Raw genomic sequence first — 20,677 nt, 5'->3', positions numbered from 1 at the left:
ATACTATACCGACCTCCAGTTTTTGACTAAGGAAGTTCAAGGAATGTCCAAAAGACGTTGTGCTGGACGTTGGGAGTCAGTGTAGTCGTGCCTATATTTTCTCGCCACAACAGATTGGAATCATGTGAACGTACAGTCGTCGAGTCGGGATGTCAGAGGTGCTCATCCCGACGCTTGGCTCTATCCGTTCCTGTTTTCGGTTTCGTGAAACTGAGGTCGATCTTGTTGAGTCACCGCCGTACTGACCGAAGTTCAAATTCTGCCCGCCGCGCCACCATTCCGCGTCCTCTACGCTGTCTCACTGAGACCGGACCCAATTAAACGTGGCGACGACCCCGCAGGCGGCACATCCACATGCGCGATAAGCCTTCCGCGCGAGAACGATAATCCCCTTAACGACACCGCACACAGAGCCCGCGCTTGCGCCTCCGTACCGGCGATAAACTTTGGCGCTATCGGAAATTCATAGGCGAGGCTGATAGCGCCGATTAAAAGCTTTGCGGTGGCTTCGCTCGTCGCTAGCGTCTTGAAGCATGCGGACAGCAGAGCTAGAGTCGGTCTGCAGCGCTGCGCGGAACGTGACGTGAGTACGCCGGCTCTCTTCATGACCGCTGTACGTGTAGGTGCCCCAAATAAAATGGAGCACGGTCCTGTGGAACAACTGCTCTCCTTCGTCCGGGCTGCTGATGAGGTGAACGTCAAGAGTGTAAGCTGAACATCTGGGCGAAACAAAATTTTGTTCTTTCGGGTGTTCCGTTTTACTTTGGGGCCATTAGTACTTTGTTGTGCACTGGAATAGCACTCCTTTTTCTCCCACGCGGTAAAGTCCGACTGCTGGCCGCGACGTCATGCGTTGTTTTTTTGTTATTGTTTTTTTCACAGCACATGTACAGACTTTGTCAAAAATATAGAGCCCAAGGGTCAGTACGCATCTGCAGCGTTCGAAATCTATAGTAGACGAAAAATATACTCCTCATTCTTCTCTATGCTTACCTATATATTCCAGTATTTCTTCCAGGGGGTTAGCTAAAGTGCTTAGAAGCGAACCCCTTGGGCCGTATATTTTTGACAAAGGCTGTACGTATACTGGTTATATGATAGTCTAGTAGAAGGGTAGATAATATATTGTAATAGAGTGTATAGCATACTATATAGTTTACATCCTTGGTCGCGCACTTTATATACCTTAATTCCGCCAGCCTGCTTACGAACTGCTGAGTTATATCAATAAGTATGCGAGTATGTGTGATTAATAAAAAAAAAAAGGAAGAATTGAACGTCATTACGTGCATAGACACTTATTGCTCGCACTTCACTTATAGACCCTTTTCGCGGCGAAGAGGAAAATGGCCTCGAACCGGACATTTTTGCATGGCTAAGAGAATTCTTAAGGAATAAGGAATTTTTCTGCTCTAGAGGTTCTTCTGATAAGTTATGAAACTTATTCTCAAACTAGAGGTCAGGGATCGGTTCTCCATTGCTTTTTAATATATAAATGAGGGATAATCCTGCTCATCCTAGTATAAAAGTGCATGTATATGCGGATGATATTGCTTTTGTCTTTTCTGCGAAAGATGTTCATTCTTTATACCAGTTATTGCAAGCCTACTTGAACGCTCTTGAAGTTTGGCTGGTTAGGTAAGACCTAATTCTTAACGTGAAGAAATCCTCAGTACTCGTTTTCTCACCGGCACACCCTCTTTACATCTTTCTTGTCTTGTGTACTGTGGTTCACAGATCCCACAGGTTGAATCCTTAAAATACTTGGGTGTATTATACCACTCCCAATTAGACTGGCGACCTCATATCAAAAGCAATTGCCTGAAAGGTGAGCGAGCCCTTGGCCGCCTGATTAGAATTAGCCATAAGAAATTCGGTATGCGCAGAGATACTCTTGTTTCCATATAAAACTTATATAGACCAATTCTGGTGTTCGGTAATGTTCTTTTCTCTGACAGTCCTATATACAAACTACGACCTTTGTTGCTTTTGGAGAGGTGCGCTTTACGACTATGTTTGGGTTTACTAAAATCAGTTTCAAATGCAGTCTTCTATTTAGAGGCCCGCGTACGTGACTTGAACTCTCGTTCTGAGCTTCCCACTTTGCGAACTTGTTTACGAGCATTTGAGCTATTTTACACCAAGCTCAGTTTCTTGTTATTCACTGGCCGCAGTATAAGCAACCACAATTTCTGTTTACTCAGTCCTCTCTGTTCAAAATTGTAGTTTCGCTTAGTTCAGAGACGTATTGGTAATATTCAAGCTACTTTTGCACAGTTCTTTACCAGTCGTTGTCATCTTGACAACTACTGTAATAAATGGCCGCCTGGAAGATTATGTATGACAATTTCCATGATACGTAGGTATTTTCACAGATGACTCCCAACGCGATGAAAAAGCAGCAATACGTACTTATTCCCAGGCACTCGTTTGTAGTCTCTCTGTAAGGATCCCAGGTTACACACCAATATTTACATGTGAATTGCTTGCAATTCGTTTGGCCTTTCAAAAAGTTCCATGTATATTACTGCGTTTTCACTGAGTTCCGGGGTACTGTGGCATTACATTCAATACAATGGCCGATTTCTTAGCGAATCACTTTAAAAGGGCCTATTGCTGATGTAGTACCGAACATTATTTTGCTGAATATATGCCGTTTTGAACGATTTAAATTATTGCACTCTTTGAGCAATTATGAGCCATTCCTTGTGACTACGGATATTGAGCATTTAAATTTCCATTGGAATGTCCGGTATTGTAACTCAAGGCAATGTGAGGTCTCCACGACGCTCATGCGTTGTAGAATTCCTTGCCTCAATCTTTATGTCGCTCTGAATTCACGCCGTCAAATATTTGTGTGTCATGTAGTGACGTGGAACCATTGAGCATTATATCCTCTCCTGCCGCAGGTACGCTGCTCAAAGGAGAAATTATTTAGAAATTCCTCTTGCTCGCCTGTGACTGCCATTGACAGTTCCTGTTCTCCTCTCCTTTGGTGCAACCGTCAAAGGGCATGCCCTAAAACCGGTTTATGAGCTGCTCCATAGCTATAATATCGTTACCGGAAGATTCATTTGTTAGCGCTGCTCGGACTGGATTATACTTACAAATTTTAATTACATGTTTTAAGATATCCTTCTTTTATTGATTACTATTTCTATCTTCTCAAAATGTATCCACATTGGTTTAGCAACAATAATTCCTAATTAATGTTATTCATCACAGTCTAAATCGACATCATCAATTCTATTCTTACACCTGCAATGAACTCTGGCCAATCCCCCACTTTAGGCACGTGCCATATGCACCGAGGAAGAAGAAGTTGCGGAGTTTTACTGACATATTTATGTTGCATAATCAGAACACGTACGTAGCCTGGCTGAGAGAGATTCCGCGCTGAACTATCCTTTCAACTCCTAGTTGCGTTAGTCTGCGCACCGTGATCTGCTCACCTCGCATAGAGAAGCGTACTAGCTGCCCCGAGCGGTCGACACCCCAGACAACACACAGGCGTCCCAGGCACATCCCAGGGATTCCGACTGTGGGATATTCAGATGTCATATGGAAGTCCGGTAAATCCCCAAAAAATCCAAAAAACATCCCAAATGAAACAAGAGGTGACTTCTTCAGGACGTCTTAAAGAATACCGCTTTGGGACATGTTCGAGGTGTTTTCGGAGCTTATTGGGACACTTCGCTTACATTATTATTCTTGGTCCAGCCTATTGCAGGGCTTGTGAGAAGCATCCAGTTATGATGTCCTCCAAAAATGATTTCTGGTTCCAGTTATCCCTTGTAAAAATAATTCTGAGCTCGTGTTGCTGTTGTGAGCAGACTCAACCTTCCATCTTTAATTTGTATTGGCATAATGCATGGTTGGTATGGACAGAATATTGAGTCAGATTTTAATTTATAAGGAAAAGTAGCCACCATGCTGGAGTTGACCATTTTCAACATTATTTCTAGATAATTATTTTTCATGGAACGTATGTTTAAATATGGGCTGATTCAACACATGTATATCGTCTTTGGATGAAAAAAAAATTATACCAATGTATTTGATGAACGCCTGTGTGCTGAAGCAGTTTTCGGTAGCGTTCAACACTGCTGCAGCATGTAATTCAGCGTAATATGCATGCCTATACTGGTGTGTTATTTTAGACACGCGAGGAATGTTACACACTATGTGTAATACACAAATTAGAAACTCATACACAATCCCCTCACTCTTATGCACACATTCACAGGTTGCAAAGCATAGAACAGTCGCGCCTTGAGATAAGCCCTTTTCTCAAGTACTTCTGTGTATACTCCACAAGAGCGTCCCGTTATGTGCAGGTACTGGAATGCAGATCAGCAAAGTTATGTAGATATTCTCGTGAATAGTTATTTATTTTATTTACACTACAGTTAATTAGGATCACGTGCAACGTTCTTTTAATTGAGTCTTTCATTTTTTTTGTTGACAATAAAAACAAAGCGATTAATTAGAGCTGTTTTGTGTTCTTCCGAGAAGTTGGGCACCACGAAGTTGGACGTCGCGATAACGCTTAACTATCCAACTTATGCCTGTTTTGCGAAAATGTGATTCATAATGGATCTGAGCCCTTTATCATGGTAGGCTGTATGTAATGCAGCATAATGCGTTGCCTTATATATATTTTCTAAAGGTGCCTCTGTTCATTTGTTTCAGCTGATGCAATTATGAGCTTACATTTGCTGTTTATATGCAACGGACAATCAGCTGGGAAAGTGCAATCGAAATTTTAGTTAGCAATTATTGAGTACCGTTGCAGGGACAGTGATTATTTCTGCAATGACAACAGTATGCAATGACAACAGTATGCCTTTTGTTTTTAGCCTTAATAGCGAAATGAGGCGGCTCTCGTTCACTCGGTTTCGTGCGACATGGTGCACCCAGACAACCTTCCTGGTGTGTATTTAGCATGGTCCTATAAAGGGAAAGTAAACAACATCCCATGGAGATCCCGGAAGGGAGCTCGCGCGGACATATCCCTTGGATTAACCTGTTAGGATGTGGGACATATCCCGGGGAGTTGGCGGGTTGTCTGGGACGTTGTGCTAGAAAAATTCATCGTAAGTGGTCATTTTCTCGGTATCGCCCCTATGCACTACGTCTTATGACACGAAAACTCGCGGTCGAGAAGACTATGTATATCCGATAACACGCTCTGAGCGGTAACAGTAGCCTGCGCTCCATTATATTTCGTCACGCCAAGAGCTCCAACAGACAAGTTTCTACAATTACCGCATAATTCCTCATTGAGAACACGTATCGTTGAAGTAAAACTGGTTGTTAAAGGGGATAAAACTTCGTGATTGCAATATTCCTCGCGAACACCGTGGGCTTGCATCAGGCTGTGCAGTTTTTCTTTTACTCTGGGAGTAGAATGCAGCGCACCCCCATCTCTGACCCGTGCGCGATCAAGTGCGTGTCGAATATAGATGCCTCGTAATCCGCCATTCCTCCTCGCTGCGCCACAAGCCCATCTGTAGCATTTCCGGGACGGTACGCGATCTGCTGCGTTCGCATACATCCGCCGAGATATCGCATCTCGCCTCGCGAGAGGCTGCCGCTCAACAATCGCTTGTTTCTCGCGCCGGTAGCGTACACAGACTTGGCGTGGTTGCAACTGGCGAGAGGTAATCGATACGCAGGCGCCGGCGATTGTACCCTGCCTACATAGACAAACAAACGTCGTTGCGCGGGGCCAACGCGGCTGAGTGAAAGCGGTAGGCCGCCGCTTTGCGGCGTGGTCGCCGTCGATGGCGAAAGTGGAAGAGGGCGGCGGCAGCGGCGGCGCGAAGAGAACGCCGCTGGCAGCTGCCGTCCAAACAGCTGCGCGCCGCCCGCTCGTCACGCCAGCCGACGTGCCTCTCCCGCGGTTGTTCGGAGGCTCCGGTCGAATGCCCTGCTGTGCGTAGCGAAGGCAGACGGAAGGAGACGCATCATGTACTGTAGCAAAGACAACCTGCTTCACAATGTGAGTCCATAGAGCGCCGCGCACGTTTTTTCCGAGCGGTACGCCACAGGCGCCACAGCGCTCGAAAGCCGTTCGCCGACCTTGCACGCTGTGTTGCAAACCCACCAGCCGCCCGAGAACACCCGAGTTCGCGTATGTATGCATGCGCTGCCGAGTGACGTGTGCTGGGTGTGCGCGAAGCCGCGTACCTGACCTGACAGCTTGCGAGACTACAATCGAATCGAAACGGGAAGGGGGGGAGGGGGGGGGGGGTATAGAGATTTCCACTTTTAGTCCGCACTGGCGTACGATCCATACTTGGTCGTTCGTGTGAGCGGCAACTGTTGCGGGCCTGGCGGTTATTTACCAGGGACAAACATTTCGCGAAGGTTCCGGCGGAGCATGCTAATGAGTCTGCGGAACCGATCAGTTTCCCGCGGTGATCTTCCTTATGCGCATCGCGGCAGAGGGAGCCTGTGCCGGTGCTCCTCCTCCCCCGTTGCCCTTCGCCCGTGCACTGTGCCGCCTGTGCCATAAGTCGAGGCCAACAAAATACTCTCGTGAGCAGCCCGGAATGTGGGGAATATAGCTGTTGCCATTAGCGCGCTTTTTGGTCGGTAGTGCGGCCGGATGATATGCCGCTTTTCTTTGTTTCTGTCCTATCGTAGTTTCTAATTTTCGTTTTTGGTTGGTTCCTATAGTTTATCGAGTGATCCACGCGCATTGTTGTCGATCGCTTTGTCTGCTTCTTTCGTAGGCTGTATTTTCTGTTGGTTTTAAAGATATCGGGACCTTTCTTCTTTGTTAGTTATTTCTCACGGTACTACGTGTACAGTGTACGATCCCAGATGAGTTTCTTCTTTTTTTCTTCAGAAGAATACATTCGCCCATTTATCGAGCACGCACATCTGATGCGAAGACACACATATCAAAAGCGCTCCCCAGCAGCTAGCCCTCCCGTTCGAACGACTCTGGCCACATGGTTCTTAGACAACAAATACCTATAGCGAAAATTCTATGCTTATCGATATAATAGACAGTTAATATAATAACAAATGTAGCAGACAGAACATTTGGTAGGCTATTAATTCACTGTCGTTCGGAGGCATTTGCAAGCCTATAGCTACCACGGTTACAATTTGTCTCCATCTGAAGAAAGCCTTTAATTTTAAGGTGCCATGAAAACTATTTACTGAAGCTAGAAACTTGCACATGAGCAATGGGTATTCCATTAGTCTTCTGCGCACCGCAAGATTTTTAAGCTACCGTCACTAACACCGAACGTATCGGCGATCGAAAGTGACGCTCCTCCTCTCCGCCCTTAACTCAGTGCACGCCGGCGCGCAAAAAAAAAAAAAAAAATAAAGTCACGACGGCACCTCATTGTCCTTCGTCTCCCCCGCGTCACTTGATGGTGATAGAAACTTTAATTGCCAAATATAAAAACTGGGGAAGCGGGGTGCAAGATGCTCGTTCGTCTTGCAGGCGATGGTCTTTTGTTCGCGGATTGCATGGATTAGCTGCAGCGCCCGAGTGTTGCTGCGCTCACGAAATATTTGAGAACACTGAAATGTACGGCTGAATTGCTTATGTCGGAAACGGAACAGGTGAAACGATGTACGCCCTCGTGTTGTTGAGATGGAGCTGCAACGATAAGCCGATATTTGCTGGGATTTCAGCTTGGGGTATTTCGGGTTGTCGTAAAGACAGACGCCAGGAAGTCGGAGATCGTCGCCTGCTTAGATAGTGTCACATAATTTCTGGGATTATGCTTCTGTCTGCTGCGCATGAAGGCGCGTTCGGAAGCATTTCCACTGCCTCGTCCATGAGTCGCCGCATTCTACACCGTTGCTGGAATTCGAGCCCTTCGTCGGGCTGTCGGCGTATGCTATCAGTCGCGTATTTCAATTAACAGCTGTGTCGTCTTCGCAGCGGCTGTTCCAGGGCACAAACAAATCCGCATATTTTGAGCCCGCATCACCACACAGCTGTTCTTTTGGCCTGTCCCGTTCCGTACTCGACTATTCTGAAAGTTGATCTTAACCGCGGGAAAGTGCTCCCAAAAGAGCCTGTAAGAACGAAAACGCATACACGAATGAGTCCTGTCTCTCTATTCGTAAGATGTGTCCCCTTTGCGTCACTCTTTTGTCATTGTGACAGTTTTTTTCAATGACATTCTACGTTTTCCTGTGACGGAACTCGCTTTCTCGGGATTGCAGAAAGAGAACGGAACGTGTATTCGCCGTTGAATGCGTTCAGCCTACTGTGAAAAGTTTTGTTGAAAAATACAGAAATTTTCTGGCAGCTGTCCTTATCCTGCCAGAAATTTTCTGTTCTGCTGTGTTTGCTGTTTTTTAATTGTTCTGTGATTTTACAGTTTTGTCTGTTTACAACTGATAGAAAATTTTGTAAATTGACAAAAATTTTCTGTTATGTGGCGTTTTATTGTTTTTTTATTTCTCAGTTGTTTTTGTTTTTCTGTCGCAGTGAAAGTAATGATGCAAATATATCTTTTTTTACTCGTCTTTCATTTCACGTTTTCTGTCTGTAACAACAATAAAATTGCGTTAAGCGCCAATTTCTTCAATGAATACTATATTAAGGCAAACGCCTTGCCAACTACATCTCACAAATATATATCTCGGCGCTAGCAATACACGATGGCACCCATAAGGTTGGCCTCGCAACAGCCGTTGTCTAGCCACCGAAAAGAGGCAAGTGGAAAAATGCGTAACTGATGCCACTGTATCAAGGATCCAGCCAACTACGGACCTAAATGTAGCACCACTAGTTATTTTCTTTCGAATTGAAAGTTTTAAGCAGCCGATCATTGGACAGCGTCTTCGGGGTTGTCATACCATTGCGCTTTTTATTCAGAATTTACCTACTATTCAAGTAAAAGTCAGTTTGCGGTAGAAAATAGAACAGACTGTAAAAGTATATCGAATTGTTTGCCTTCCAATCAGGATTTCGGCTGGAAAGCAGAAAATTAGTCTTTTCGTGAACGTGTTTCGGTCAGTGAAGTAGAACAGATATTCTCTGTACTGGTATAGAAATTTTCTTAAAAAATGCCTGTAATTTCACACACATTAGTGTATGTACTACAGGGAGTGTATTTACTACCGCGACAACAGGAGAAATAAATTATCATTGTGCATTGGCTCCTCCATAATGAGGGCTCGCAAAAACGACAATATTTAAACTATGAAAACTAGTTAATAAGGAAAGAGAACACGTACACGTCACTTTCTCAATGGACACCTCAACTGCGTCCTAAGGTAACCATCCACCGTGGTTAATTTTTCTCTGTTTCCACTTTCACTCTGTCACAAACCCCCGCCTCTACGGTCAACAGAGGCGCAAGATCCTCATTATGGTTAATTAACCGTCGTCCCTCTATGAGGTTAAAGTTAGGCCGGTCAACCCGTGAAGTACGTGTGTCGGTGCAGTAATTTCGGCCGAAGACATACGCTGGAGAGATATAGCTTCTTAAGCCCTCCCAGACACAGTCTATCGAGGATGTACACATTTCCCAGAGAGTGACCAGCGTAGAGCAGAACGAAGCCAAGAAACTTCTGCAACAGTACGAAGGTATATTTTCGGACCTTCCAGGAAAGACCACGCTGATCGAGTGCCAACTGAAGTTACAGAGCGACAGGCCGATAAATGTAAAGCAATATCCACTACCGTTCGCTTTGAGGCAGGCAATTGCATAAGATGTGGACGACATGCTCCGACTAGATATCATTGAGCCATCCGAGTAGCCTTACCTACAACTCCCTTGTGATCGCCGTACGCAAGCCTGACGGGACGCATCGGCTATGCAACTGCACTTCCGGAAACTGAACGATGCCATCGCAAACGACGCCCAGCCCGGACGACCTTATCGCCTGGGTAGGCCGCAAGAAATTATTTTCCAAGCTGACCTTATCTAAGGTATAGGTGCCGTTGTTACTCGATTCAAAGGCGATGACTGCTTTCACGGTTGGCACGGGGCGCTTTCAATTCCGATATATGCCCTTCGGTATTTAGACGGCGCTAGCCATTTTTACGAAGCTGATTCGGAGTATCTTGGCCGATATTCGATCAACTCTGCGACTAAGACGCCTCATCGAACAAGAAAGTCGTGAGAATTCCATTTTGCCACAGACTGTTGGTTAATTGAATATTGTTTTCGCCTTTTTTAAAACCTTGATCTGGCTTGGTATTTTTTTCGCTGTGTTTTTTGTGTAACTCTTGCCCCTACTTACTATATCTCGAATACTTGCTTTATCTTTATTCTCTTCTTTTACCACAGTGTTTGCCCATTGTCGGCTTTTCCATTTTGTCATTTACCGAGTCGTTTTACCACTACCGTGTCGTGGCATTTTTTTTGTTTTATTATTATGCAGTGTAATTTGAACTACTAGCTATAAATATCTAATTGTTGTAAAAAAAAAAGTGACTTTCTTGAACTTTCTCAATCACATACCGGCACACGTACTTCACTGGTTGTCCAGCTTAACGTTCAACTGTGTCCTCAAACCTCATAGAGGGGCGGGTACCCGTAAAAGGGATCCCGCGCCTCCGTTGACCCTAAAGGCGGGTGTTGTTGCGACTGTAGGAAGAAATAAAAGAAAATGCACGGGCCTGCTACTGGCTCTGTAGCTGATCCACCTCCGCTGCCTCGTGCGGAGAGAAAGGAAAATAAGAAGAAAGAAAAAGAAGAGGGGGAGAAAGACGCGCGTCGCAACAGCCGTCGTAAGCGGTGGCGGGTGCAATGACGGCCTACAACAGATACAGATCTGGTGGCAGGCTTACCAGTTCCAGCCCCGTAGGGCCGGGAGCAGCCACCTCCCCCAAGGTGGGGGATTGTGACACACTCCCACCTCCATTCCTTTACTTGCGCCGCGATCCAGTTATCCATGATAAAAAAAAAAGAAAAATTAGAGGGTCCCTTAGAAGTCTCTTGAGAGGAGACTGGCGAAAGCCCCCTTCTTCTAATATCATTTGCCTTTTATCGGCCTTAGTTGCAGTGCTACATTTAATTCTCGGTTTACAGGAAAGGAAAGGCGCAGCTGCACCTAGCTCTGTCACACTTTCTCCGGCAAGTGTGTTTGGACGGTACACCATCGCCCCTATCGCGTGGCGTTCCTTGGCGCGCGTTTAAGTGTGGGATTGCAGATGCCAGGGACGCTAGACAAGAACAGATCTCACGCACAACTCTCGTGCGCAGGATTTCGTTCCATGAGCCTAGAAAGGCTTTCGCCTTATACTGTGACAGATACAGCGCTTTTCTTTTCCTGTAAACCAGTTCATACAGAACAAGTGTGAGTGCTGTGCGATGTCAGCGCACGTTAAAGATCCCCAGGTACTCCGTAGCCCTCCACTACGGCTCCTCTTTCTCTCTTTCCACTTTAACTCCCACCTCCCTCTCTCTCCCTCCCCCTACGGCGCGGTTCAGGTGTCCACAGACACAAGTGTGACAGATACTGCGCCTTTCCCTTCCTGTGAGTCAATTATTATTATTATTATTACAGAACAAGTGTGGACAGATACTGCGCCTTTCCTTGTAGCCAAAGCTACACTAGCCACGAACTTGCGATTTCACTGTGGCCGGACTCCGAGGTTACCTAGCAAGCGCCGCAGCTGCCGGACGCCATTCTAGACGCCGCGCGCTCGCAGCGCCATCTGGCATGACGTCACACCGCTGGGCCGGTCTCCTCATGAAAAAAAAAAAAAAAAACGTCTTCACCGGGAATCGAGCATCCCTATCTCGGATCCCCAGCCGAGCGCTTTACCAATCTGCACCACGCCCGGATCAGGAGTAGCGCATCTTGATTTTTCTCTAGCATGAGGATGATAGTAGTGATGATGATAGGCTAGTCATCGGCGCATTTCCGGCGAGCGTGTACTTAGCATTGGACAGGATTGGATTGGACTAAATTAATTGGATTCGATTGGACTGGTTTAAATTGAACTTGGACAGATTGGATTTGACTGTAATGAACTGTACTTGATTGGAATGGATCGGATTGCACTGCATTGGATGGGATTAGATTGGATTGCAGAGGAGTAGGCAGCCCAGTGACAGGCACTCATGCTTTCGCTACGTATAACCTGTGGTGGTGGTGAAAAACGTTTAATAATTCAAAAGGGGTGGAGGTATGCATGAGCCGTATCTTTGAAGATCCGGTCCTTACAAATACTAGGTGGGGTCCCTAGTACGGGATCCCAGTGACGTCGGCCGCTGCCCGGGCGCGCTCTACCAAGGCCTTTTGGGCCTGCAGGTCATAGCAACCGAGCAGGGCCGCCTCCCAGTCCTCCCGAGTGGGGTTGGGGTGAGGAGGAGTAGCTGGGTTGAATGGGCAAGCCCACACCATGTGGTAAATGTCCGAAGACTTCTCCGCACAGTGAGGACAACTGCCCGTGAAGGAAGGATTAAAATGTTTCAGTGCTACCGGGCACAGCAGAGTGTTGGTATAGAGCCCAGCTGAGCTGTGCCACGGCCAATTTTGTTATTAGAAGGGAGTGAAAGAAGGAAGTGTGCCGTAGTGGAGTGAATAATTTGTTAATGCCAATTGGTTACAGGAAAGGTAAGGCGCCGTGTCTGTCACACATATCCGTGGAAACTTGAACCTTGCCGTAAAGAAGAGAGGAAGATGGGAGTGAAAGCAGAAAGAGATAATGAATCGTGAATTTTGTTAGAGGAAATAAAAGTCTCAGTATCTGTCCCACACCCTGATGAACATCTCAACCGCTCCGTTAGGTTAGAGGAAAAGGGAGAATGAAAGAATAAAGAGGTATCGTAGTCAAGGGCTGCGGAATATGACCACCTGGGATCTTTAATTGGTTTACAGGAAAAGAAAGATTCGAGATCTGCCGCACTTTCTCTCCACGAAGAGAAAGAGGTGCCATAGTGGAGGGCTATGGAGAAAATTTCGACCACTTGGGGATCCTTAATGTGACATCGCCCTGCACATCTTCGTTTCGTCTTCACCGAAACGCAGCTGCCGGCGGTCGAGTTCGAACCTGAGTAACCCGGCACAGCAGTCGGGCATCTTGACAACTACGCCACGGCGGCGGGGCTTTGACATGTGCTCACATCACTTGACATGAAAAGGAGGACATTGATTTTGAGGAAGTGAAAAGTATCTGGATGAATCGGCATCCAGCCGCGCGAAGAAGAAAGGGATGAGTGAAAGAAGAGGGTAAAGGATTCCATAATGTCGACCCCTTGGGGACCTTTAACTTGCACGGTCGTCGAACAACACACGGATGCTTTCTGCGTTTCGTCCTTATCGAAAAATATGGACGTCGCGGCTGGTATTGAATCTGGTTCGGTGGTCTAACTACTGCACCACCTGCTGTAGCAGGGAAAGAATGTTGGAAAGAAATCTTGTCTATATTTTGTATGAATTGCCATCTAATATTTTGTACCTGGACGCGGGGTGGTTTTCCCGTAATCGAATTTTAAATATGAGCGCTTCTTAGGTCATGCTCCACAATTCTAATGAACTAAGATACTTTTTCTAGTACACTATACCAATAATACAGGGTGCTGTATGTTGGTGACCCCATGGATTGGTCGAGTATGCGCGGATTATGGGATTTGCAAGCGGTTTTATGGCATCTCAGCGTGCTCACACCGGTTTAGTTTCCTGGGCCCATATTCCGAGTTTGCGTCGTTATCGAAAGTGTCGCTATCTCCCCGACCTCGAGTCATCTGATTGGCGGAAACGCCAGAACATGAAGATGCCACCTCTTCCGGTTCCGTAGTGGTACCACCCTGTTCCGGCCTTTCGACCAATCAGAGGACTCGAGGTCGCGTGAGATAGCGACACTTCGATAACGACGCAAACTCGGAATACTGACACTGCTTTCAGCTTGATGCGATGCTGGAGTGATGGGTCAATGTCTCAAATGCGACAATGGGTGTGGTCTACCGTAAATTCAGCGACAAGAACATCTCGACAGTATTTATAAATTAACTATCGTCCCACCACATTTTTTCTGACGGAGCTCAACTATATCGTCATCTGCCGAGACAAGTACTTCTACTCCTCCACAGGGGCGCCCCGGTATGGTATCAGCAAAGTTATATAAATAATTCCCTTGAACAGTTATTTATTTTATTTGCTGTACAATTAGGAAGAGTCACAGGCAAAGTTATGTTAATTGAGCCTCTTCATTTCTTTGTCGACAATAAATATAAAGCAGTAGAGCGGTTTTGTGCTCTTCAGAGAAGTTGGACGCCACGAAGTTGGACGCCGCGATAGTTGGGCGCGTATACGTGGCTTTTTATGCATTTCCCAACGGAGCCAATTTATACGTTTCAGTAATGCAATTATGAGCTTACATTTGCTGTTTATATGCTCTGAAAAACCACCTCCCAAACAAGTCCCCACCTCCCACATCCTAACGGGAATCCACGGATGTCCCCGCGAGCTTCCTTCTGGGATATATTCTAACCTCCGAAGAAGGATCTCATATCCCAGAAGGGAGCTCGCGGGGACATCCCGCGGATTTCCCTGTTAGGATGTGGGAGGTGGAGACTTAAACGGGACCTCCCATGGGGGTTGGCGTGTTTAGATTATAAGAGAAATCGATGCTCATTTATATATATTGTTACGAGATTATATTATTTTATACACCGATACTTTGCATCAGCAAACATTGTCTTTCCATTCTGAGCAGTTTGACACCTTTGAATAATAATAATTGGTTCATAGGGAAGGAAAGGCACAGTATCTATCACTTGTTCCGTGAACATCTGAACTGCGCCGTAAGGGAAGAGGGAGTGAAAGAGGAAATAAAGAGGTGCCGTAGTGGAGGTCTACGGAGTAATTTCGACCACCTGGGGATATTTAACACGCACTGACATCGCCCAGCACACGAACGCCTCTCCGGAACAGGTTTGAACCCGGGTACTCCGGAACAGTAGTCGGGAATCTTAACCACTGCGCCACTACGGCGGGGCACACCTTTGAACGCAGTTTCCTTTTTTTGTGTCCTGTAAGGTCGCCTATATTTTCACCCCTTGAGAATTAGCATAGCATACTTCCATTAGACGCCACCTTCTTTTCTGTTTGTTAGCTGGGGGTATAGTGAACTAGAATACTCCCTCACCTGGTTGACCTCGCCTGCCCTCTTGCTCTTCTCCGACTGAGTTTTGAAACGAAACCATTTGAGGTCGAGGTAGCGCGCAGAGGTTGCGCCAACGCGTCGAGGCTTCCGGGTCACAAAAACGCCGCTCTGGAGAAACGTTACGGTGTTTGCGCACAAAAACTCCGAGCACACGCAATTGGGCACCTGACCACCGCAGCTCCGTTGCAACATGCAGTGCTCGCGTCCGTATTTCTTCATCACTGCATGCAGGCATCGTGGGTCAAAAGACTTCGACTGGCACCGCAGCCGTATATAGGGTATAGCGCTCGGCTGCTAAACCCAAGGACGCGGGCTCGGTATCCCGGCCGCGGCGGTCGATTTTAGATGGAGGCGAAACGCAAAGGTTTCCGTGGGATGTGCAATGTCAGTGCACGTTAACGATTTCCAGGCGGTCCAAATTACTCCGTAGCCCTGCACCATCAACAAATCTTGTTGCGCGGTGTGACCGTTAAACACACAGGAAAAAAAGCAAAACCTGCGCAGATATAATAAATTTGAATATGCATACTTGCAAAGACATTTTGTGCATAGTATATGCCGCGCAATAGATCCTCCTCTAAATCGTGGGTGGCTGCGTCCCGACGCAGACGAACTGATCTCAGTCGTTAATCTCACCTCTGTTTACGGCGCAGGCCAAGGGTATCAACGTCAGCAGCGACCCGATCGACCTGGCGGCGGCCATGCATTACGGCAGCACCAACAATGCACCGCCCTCGGTGTCGCGCTTCTGGTTCGGCAACGGTACGCCCCCGCAACTCGCGTGCTGGCTCATCCTATCACGCGCTGTTCAATTCGACGCCCATTCATTTCGCAGGCTCCGTTTCCGGGCTGGTTATGCCACGTGTGCGTTAGTTTCCTGATGCATTCCCCTGTCAGGGAATTAAAATACACCGTCTCCGATGTAAAGGAGTGATAAGGATAAACCGCATTATCGCTTTACGGGCGTGACACGGTAGCGTTAAAGGGTCCCGTCTTTCACGTGATTCTTTTATGTAAATGTAATAATAAAAGGAAGTAAGAAGATGTTTTCCAGCCCAAGTACCTGCTATCTCAAACTCTCAATAGATAAAACACCTGAATTGAGGCGGCGGAAATAGCGAAGGAACACGGAGAGAAAATCAAAGAGATGAGAGACAGGGAGAAAGGACAGGATAGGTAATAATAATAATAATAATAATAATAATAATAATAATAATAATAATAATAATAATAATAATAATAATAATAATAATAATAATAATAAATAGCTGGCATGCAATATAATACTGTTACAGTACAGGGGGCTTGAAGCCCTCCCGTAATGGTCTTAGTTACGTTTTCGTCAACGGTATCGAAATTTCTTCAAAACGAGGTATTTAACTCTTCCGCGTTAATAAGCATTTCCCCCATCGTATCACACAAGGGTGTTTCCGTTTCTGCACTCTCAGTTACTCATCTTGGATGCATTTGTGTTCGCAGATGAGTCCGTGCTCGAGCGTTTGCGACAGGCTCGGGAGGAGTATCCGGACCATGATCCACATGAGGTGGCAGACGCTGTCCTGACTCTCTGCCTGAACTACAGTGAGTTCTTGCTTCCCTATAAATGCATGGACACGCCTCATCGTTGCGTAATCCTCGTGCATGCTGGCTTCAGCCTTATTATACCTGCCGTCTCTTCTCTTCTCCTTTCAGTTCTGTTCACTATCATTGTTTTGGCCACACTCCTAATACCTGCAGCATCCTTGATTATAGGTGAGTTGTATGTTCATGCCATAAGATGAAACTTTTTTTAATGAATAGAGGTATCGTGAGAGGCCGTGTTATATCCAAGGTCTATGTCCAGTGTTTTTTTTTTTATTTTTGCTCTGCTTGTATTACTTGTTCTGCGGGCTTTATTAAAATCACTTTCTTAGTTGTGGCGAGAGCTGCAAACTTTTAGAAATAATTTTTCTTGATTGCTGATCGTTTAACGAATTTAATTTTTTTTTCAGTTATTAAGAATGCACAAAGAGGACATAGATCAACACAGAGTAAGGCTATGTTCGACATTCATGGTGATGGCCCTGTCCTGGAGCACAGCCGGAGCAGCTTACATGCTCCTGACTGCAGAATAATCGCACTCTGCGGCTACCCTCGACGACTACTCAACAAGCTGTGTGCGAGGAAGTGCTGATGTTCAATATATCTCCGTGTCTGAATGGTTTCGTAGTATAATGCAAGCGAATGTATCCGCGACGATTCTCTCCTTCAGCGGGCCCCAGTGAAGCCATTGCTTCTTTCTCGCGGTGCTAGTTTTCGCTTCCAGTGTAACGTTCTCTAACAAGGTGCCTACGTGAGTTGACAAACAACTATTTACGAGGTAGTGCGCCGAACAGTAAGTCTATACCGTGCGTGTGTGTGATGTTCCTGCAGGGGCCCTAACCATCAACGAATGCCCACACCAGCCTATGGTTCCGGTGGTGCTTGTGTTGAGCGGCGTGCTGTCTCTCACCAGCGGCATCAGCAACATAGTGGTCCGTTCGGGGCGCCTGCAACCGGCCGATTGTGAGCAGGAGGCCGCCGGTCCTAAGTACTACCTCCTGGGCACCATCACGGCCGTGCTCAACGTGGCCGTCTTCGTCGTCTTTTTTATGGGTGGGCAGCGTGTGCTAGTTCCCATCATAGCGTGTCTTACATTTGGAAATAAATCAGGGGACAGGATCGGAATATATAGGATATGTAAGGCCATGCAGTACCGTTCGTTTTCAGATCTCGTGTGGGGGTGAGGCAATAGACTGTCTCGGAAAAAGGGAATGCTTATACAGGGCGTCCAAGCAAACTTTAGCCAATGATTAAAAAATAAACTATTCAAGCTATGCCAAGGAAACCACTTGTAACAGCTGCCAGCCGTCTGGCGCGCACCACAGGCAACTTTTTTATTTTCAGTTATCTAGTCAGTAATTAAGATTATTTTTCTAATTTACAAACTATTGCATTTAAACAATAAATGTGATTTGCAAAGTTTGAGAGCACCTTCAGGAACCTCCATTAACTATTGCATTTAGACAATAAATGTAATTTGCAAGGTTTGAGAGCACCTTCAGAAACCTCCATTCACTTTCGATATACAAAGTCGCACGTGTATCTTTTTTCTGAGTTCCAAAGAAAGCCCGCGAAATACAAGAACAGTCACTTGACAGGCACATTCGTGCGCCACGATTGTGCTGCTGTCAACCACGGATTCAGTAAATCAAAATCACCTGTGGCCGTGTCTCGATGACCCAGTTCCAGCGTTAGGTTGATAAGTTGGTGATTACTGCAGCCCGCTTAGCCAGCTCGCCGCGCATGCTGCAGCTTGCACCGTCACATGCGCCGACTGGCTCACACGGGCGAAGAAACCACCGCAGATCGACATGCATATCGGCCTGCCGCTGCGAGCTTCGGCCGTAGCTGATTTTGTTTTCTCAAGCCATCGTTGAGAGCAAAGCAATCGGGGCGCGCGAATGCGCTAATCACGTGATTGGTTTTGTAATTCGCGGACGTTTTTGGAGCTCGGAAAAAAGATACGCCTGAGGCTTCCTTTACCTCAAATAAATTGAATGGGGGTTTCTGAAGGTTCTCTCCAACTTTGCAAATCACGTTTATTTTCTCACGTCAATATTCAGTAATTTAGAAAAATGAAATAATTTGATGGACGTTTCGGCCGACCATCGGTAAACGATTGGGCAGAGCTCGACAGCCGGTGTTCCCTGCCAGCCAATGCATTCCCAAGGTGGGCCTTGGTTGGTTGCCAATTACGCTGGTTAAAAGTTGGCCAAAGACTCTGAGCCAACTACCTACAAATGGTAGGGAATTAGTCGGTACGCAACGCTCGGTATCCAAACATGGCCCAAAATATGACCGTGGTTGGCTGGCAACAAGGTTGACCAAATACTTTGAGCTAGTCACATGTCGACGACTTAATCGGCAACCAAACATAGTTATCGTATTTTGGTGCATTGTTTCTTGTACCATTGATATGATAACCTGATCGCCACGGAAATACTGTTAATTATGTTTACTGCCAGACACCTGCTACTTGCAATCTGCTGTCTTAAAAATTCAGTGTTTGTTTGCTTCAGCTTTGGAGAATATTCTGAGGATCAACTTTTTATGAAGAACGTGTGTGCTTTGTTGGAAATGTTACGGACTATTTTCAAGCAACGTTTTCCACTGCTAGGGTGGACATTTGCAGATTGCATCTGCAAAGCTGGCCTCCGACCTTGGCCCTACCTGGGCCCACACTGGTAACCATACTGGATGCGTATGCGACCAATTTACTTGTAGATGTCGGGCATACATAGGGCCGGCATGAACCTACTAGGTCTGCCGTTCTAGGGCCAATAACCAAAAACGATCTCGGCCCAGCCGTAGTGGTCGAGTTTGTGCCAATGCTGACCATGCTGTAGTCGATATTGGGCCAACGTAGGGCAATAGTCGATATTCCAGTTGGACAGGGTCTTTATATGGCCATGCAAATAGACATTCCTAAAAAAATCAAAGGAAAAAAAGGCAAATGCTTGTGGAAAGTTCATATACACGTGTTGCAGGACTGTGAGAGTTTTCTAGTGAATGTGTCTCAAATCTGAACTTTTGGGCTGTGTTGGTCTCGATCTAAGCGAGCTGATATGCAGAGTTTGCATGCGTTCCTTGCAATCCGACGATATGAGCTTCCGTACTTGCTTATATCAAGTTTCGAGACCGACAAATGCCTACTGAGTTGTCAATGATTTTCAGAAAGCGTCGGATGTACGTCTGCTTTGCAGTCATCAGTTGGAAATTGTCGTTGATTCTTACAGCGGCACAATTATATTCGGCTTTTTTGTTTTTGTTTTACTTGCAGGCTGCGGATACGTGTACAGCAGCTTGTGGCCATCCCAAGACCGCTCTAGTGCGCACTACTGCTCGCCGACGACATTTTACTTCGCATTCTGGGTTCACACATCCGTCTTTATCTTTCTAGGGCTCTTGTTTTTCATCGGTATATTGGGGATGTTGCGCAGCAGCTGTCGTTGATATGCACAGGGGTAGTTCTAGCTTTAAATTTCAGCGCGTCACAGAACTGAACTGGAGACCTCTGGCAACGCGAGTGGAATGAGTGCTTGTGCGTGAAAGCAGAGTTGCAACAGGTCTTCAAGGAGATCTGGAAAAAACAAAAAGAAAAAAAAACTAAATAGTGCATTGTTGATATTCATGTATACTATTGTGCACAATTGTATATACCCATCAGTGCGATGTGCGGTTTTGAATGTCATAATAAAATTGTGCCAAGTGGCGCTTTTCAAAGCGGCTTAATTATTTCTCACACACTCGAGCTGAGCAGTTCGGAGCACGAAATCATGATTTCTGCATTAATATATTCATCATCAAGCTGTAATGTAGACATGGTTTCTGCACCAAAATATTCATCATCAAGCGACTGTAACACCTGTGATGTCACAATTTCTGGTAAGTTTTTTTCGATTATAAGCCGCCCTTGAAGGAGCTTTGAAACTGAGTCGCAGTGCCGCAGTATAATGGCAAGCACATAAGTCTGGTTTGATTGTCGCC

At 46.1% G+C, this 20,677-nt stretch overlaps 1 protein-coding gene across 2 annotated transcripts; it reads left to right on the top strand.

The window, feature by feature from the left end:
- The first annotated feature begins 586 nt into the window (after positions 1 to 586).
- Positions 587 to 20,413, top strand: LOC146191648 (uncharacterized). 2 transcript variants are annotated; one of them, XM_084602170.1, is made up of 6 exons: positions 587 to 706; positions 15,763 to 15,871; positions 16,589 to 16,690; positions 16,802 to 16,861; positions 17,522 to 17,743; positions 19,971 to 20,413. In XM_084602170.1, the coding sequence occupies exons 1-6, from the start codon at positions 605 to 607 to the stop codon at positions 20,141 to 20,143; spliced, it is 768 nt and encodes a 255-aa protein (XP_084458296.1). In that variant the 5' UTR covers positions 587 to 604; the 3' UTR covers positions 20,144 to 20,413. The 2 variants fall into 2 exon arrangements, with proteins under 2 accessions (XP_084458296.1, XP_084458297.1); XM_084602171.1 differs by lacking the exon at positions 587 to 706 and adding an exon at positions 5,695 to 6,004.
- Positions 20,414 to 20,677: the final 264 nt, after the last annotated feature.

Source organism: Amblyomma maculatum, chromosome 4, assembly GCF_055883805.1.
Source record: "Amblyomma maculatum isolate TAMU_Amacu chromosome 4, ASM5588380v1, whole genome shotgun sequence".
In the NCBI taxonomy this organism is placed as follows: Eukaryota; Metazoa; Arthropoda; class Arachnida; order Ixodida; family Ixodidae; genus Amblyomma; species Amblyomma maculatum.
This window is presented reverse-complemented; position numbering and strand designations above follow the sequence as displayed.

Excerpts from the sequence above, each read along its gene's own strand:
- LOC146191648 (XM_084602170.1), top strand. The coding sequence starts at position 605 with ATGACCGCTGTACGTGTAGGTGCCCCAAATAAAATGGAGCACGGTCCT. Across the intron at positions 16,691-16,801 it reads GACTCTCTGCCTGAACTACA|TTCTGTTCACTATCATTGTT; the intron begins GTGAGTTCTTGC and ends TTCTCCTTTCAG. Across the intron at positions 16,862-17,521 it reads TGCAGCATCCTTGATTATAG|GGGCCCTAACCATCAACGAA; the intron begins GTGAGTTGTATG and ends ATGTTCCTGCAG.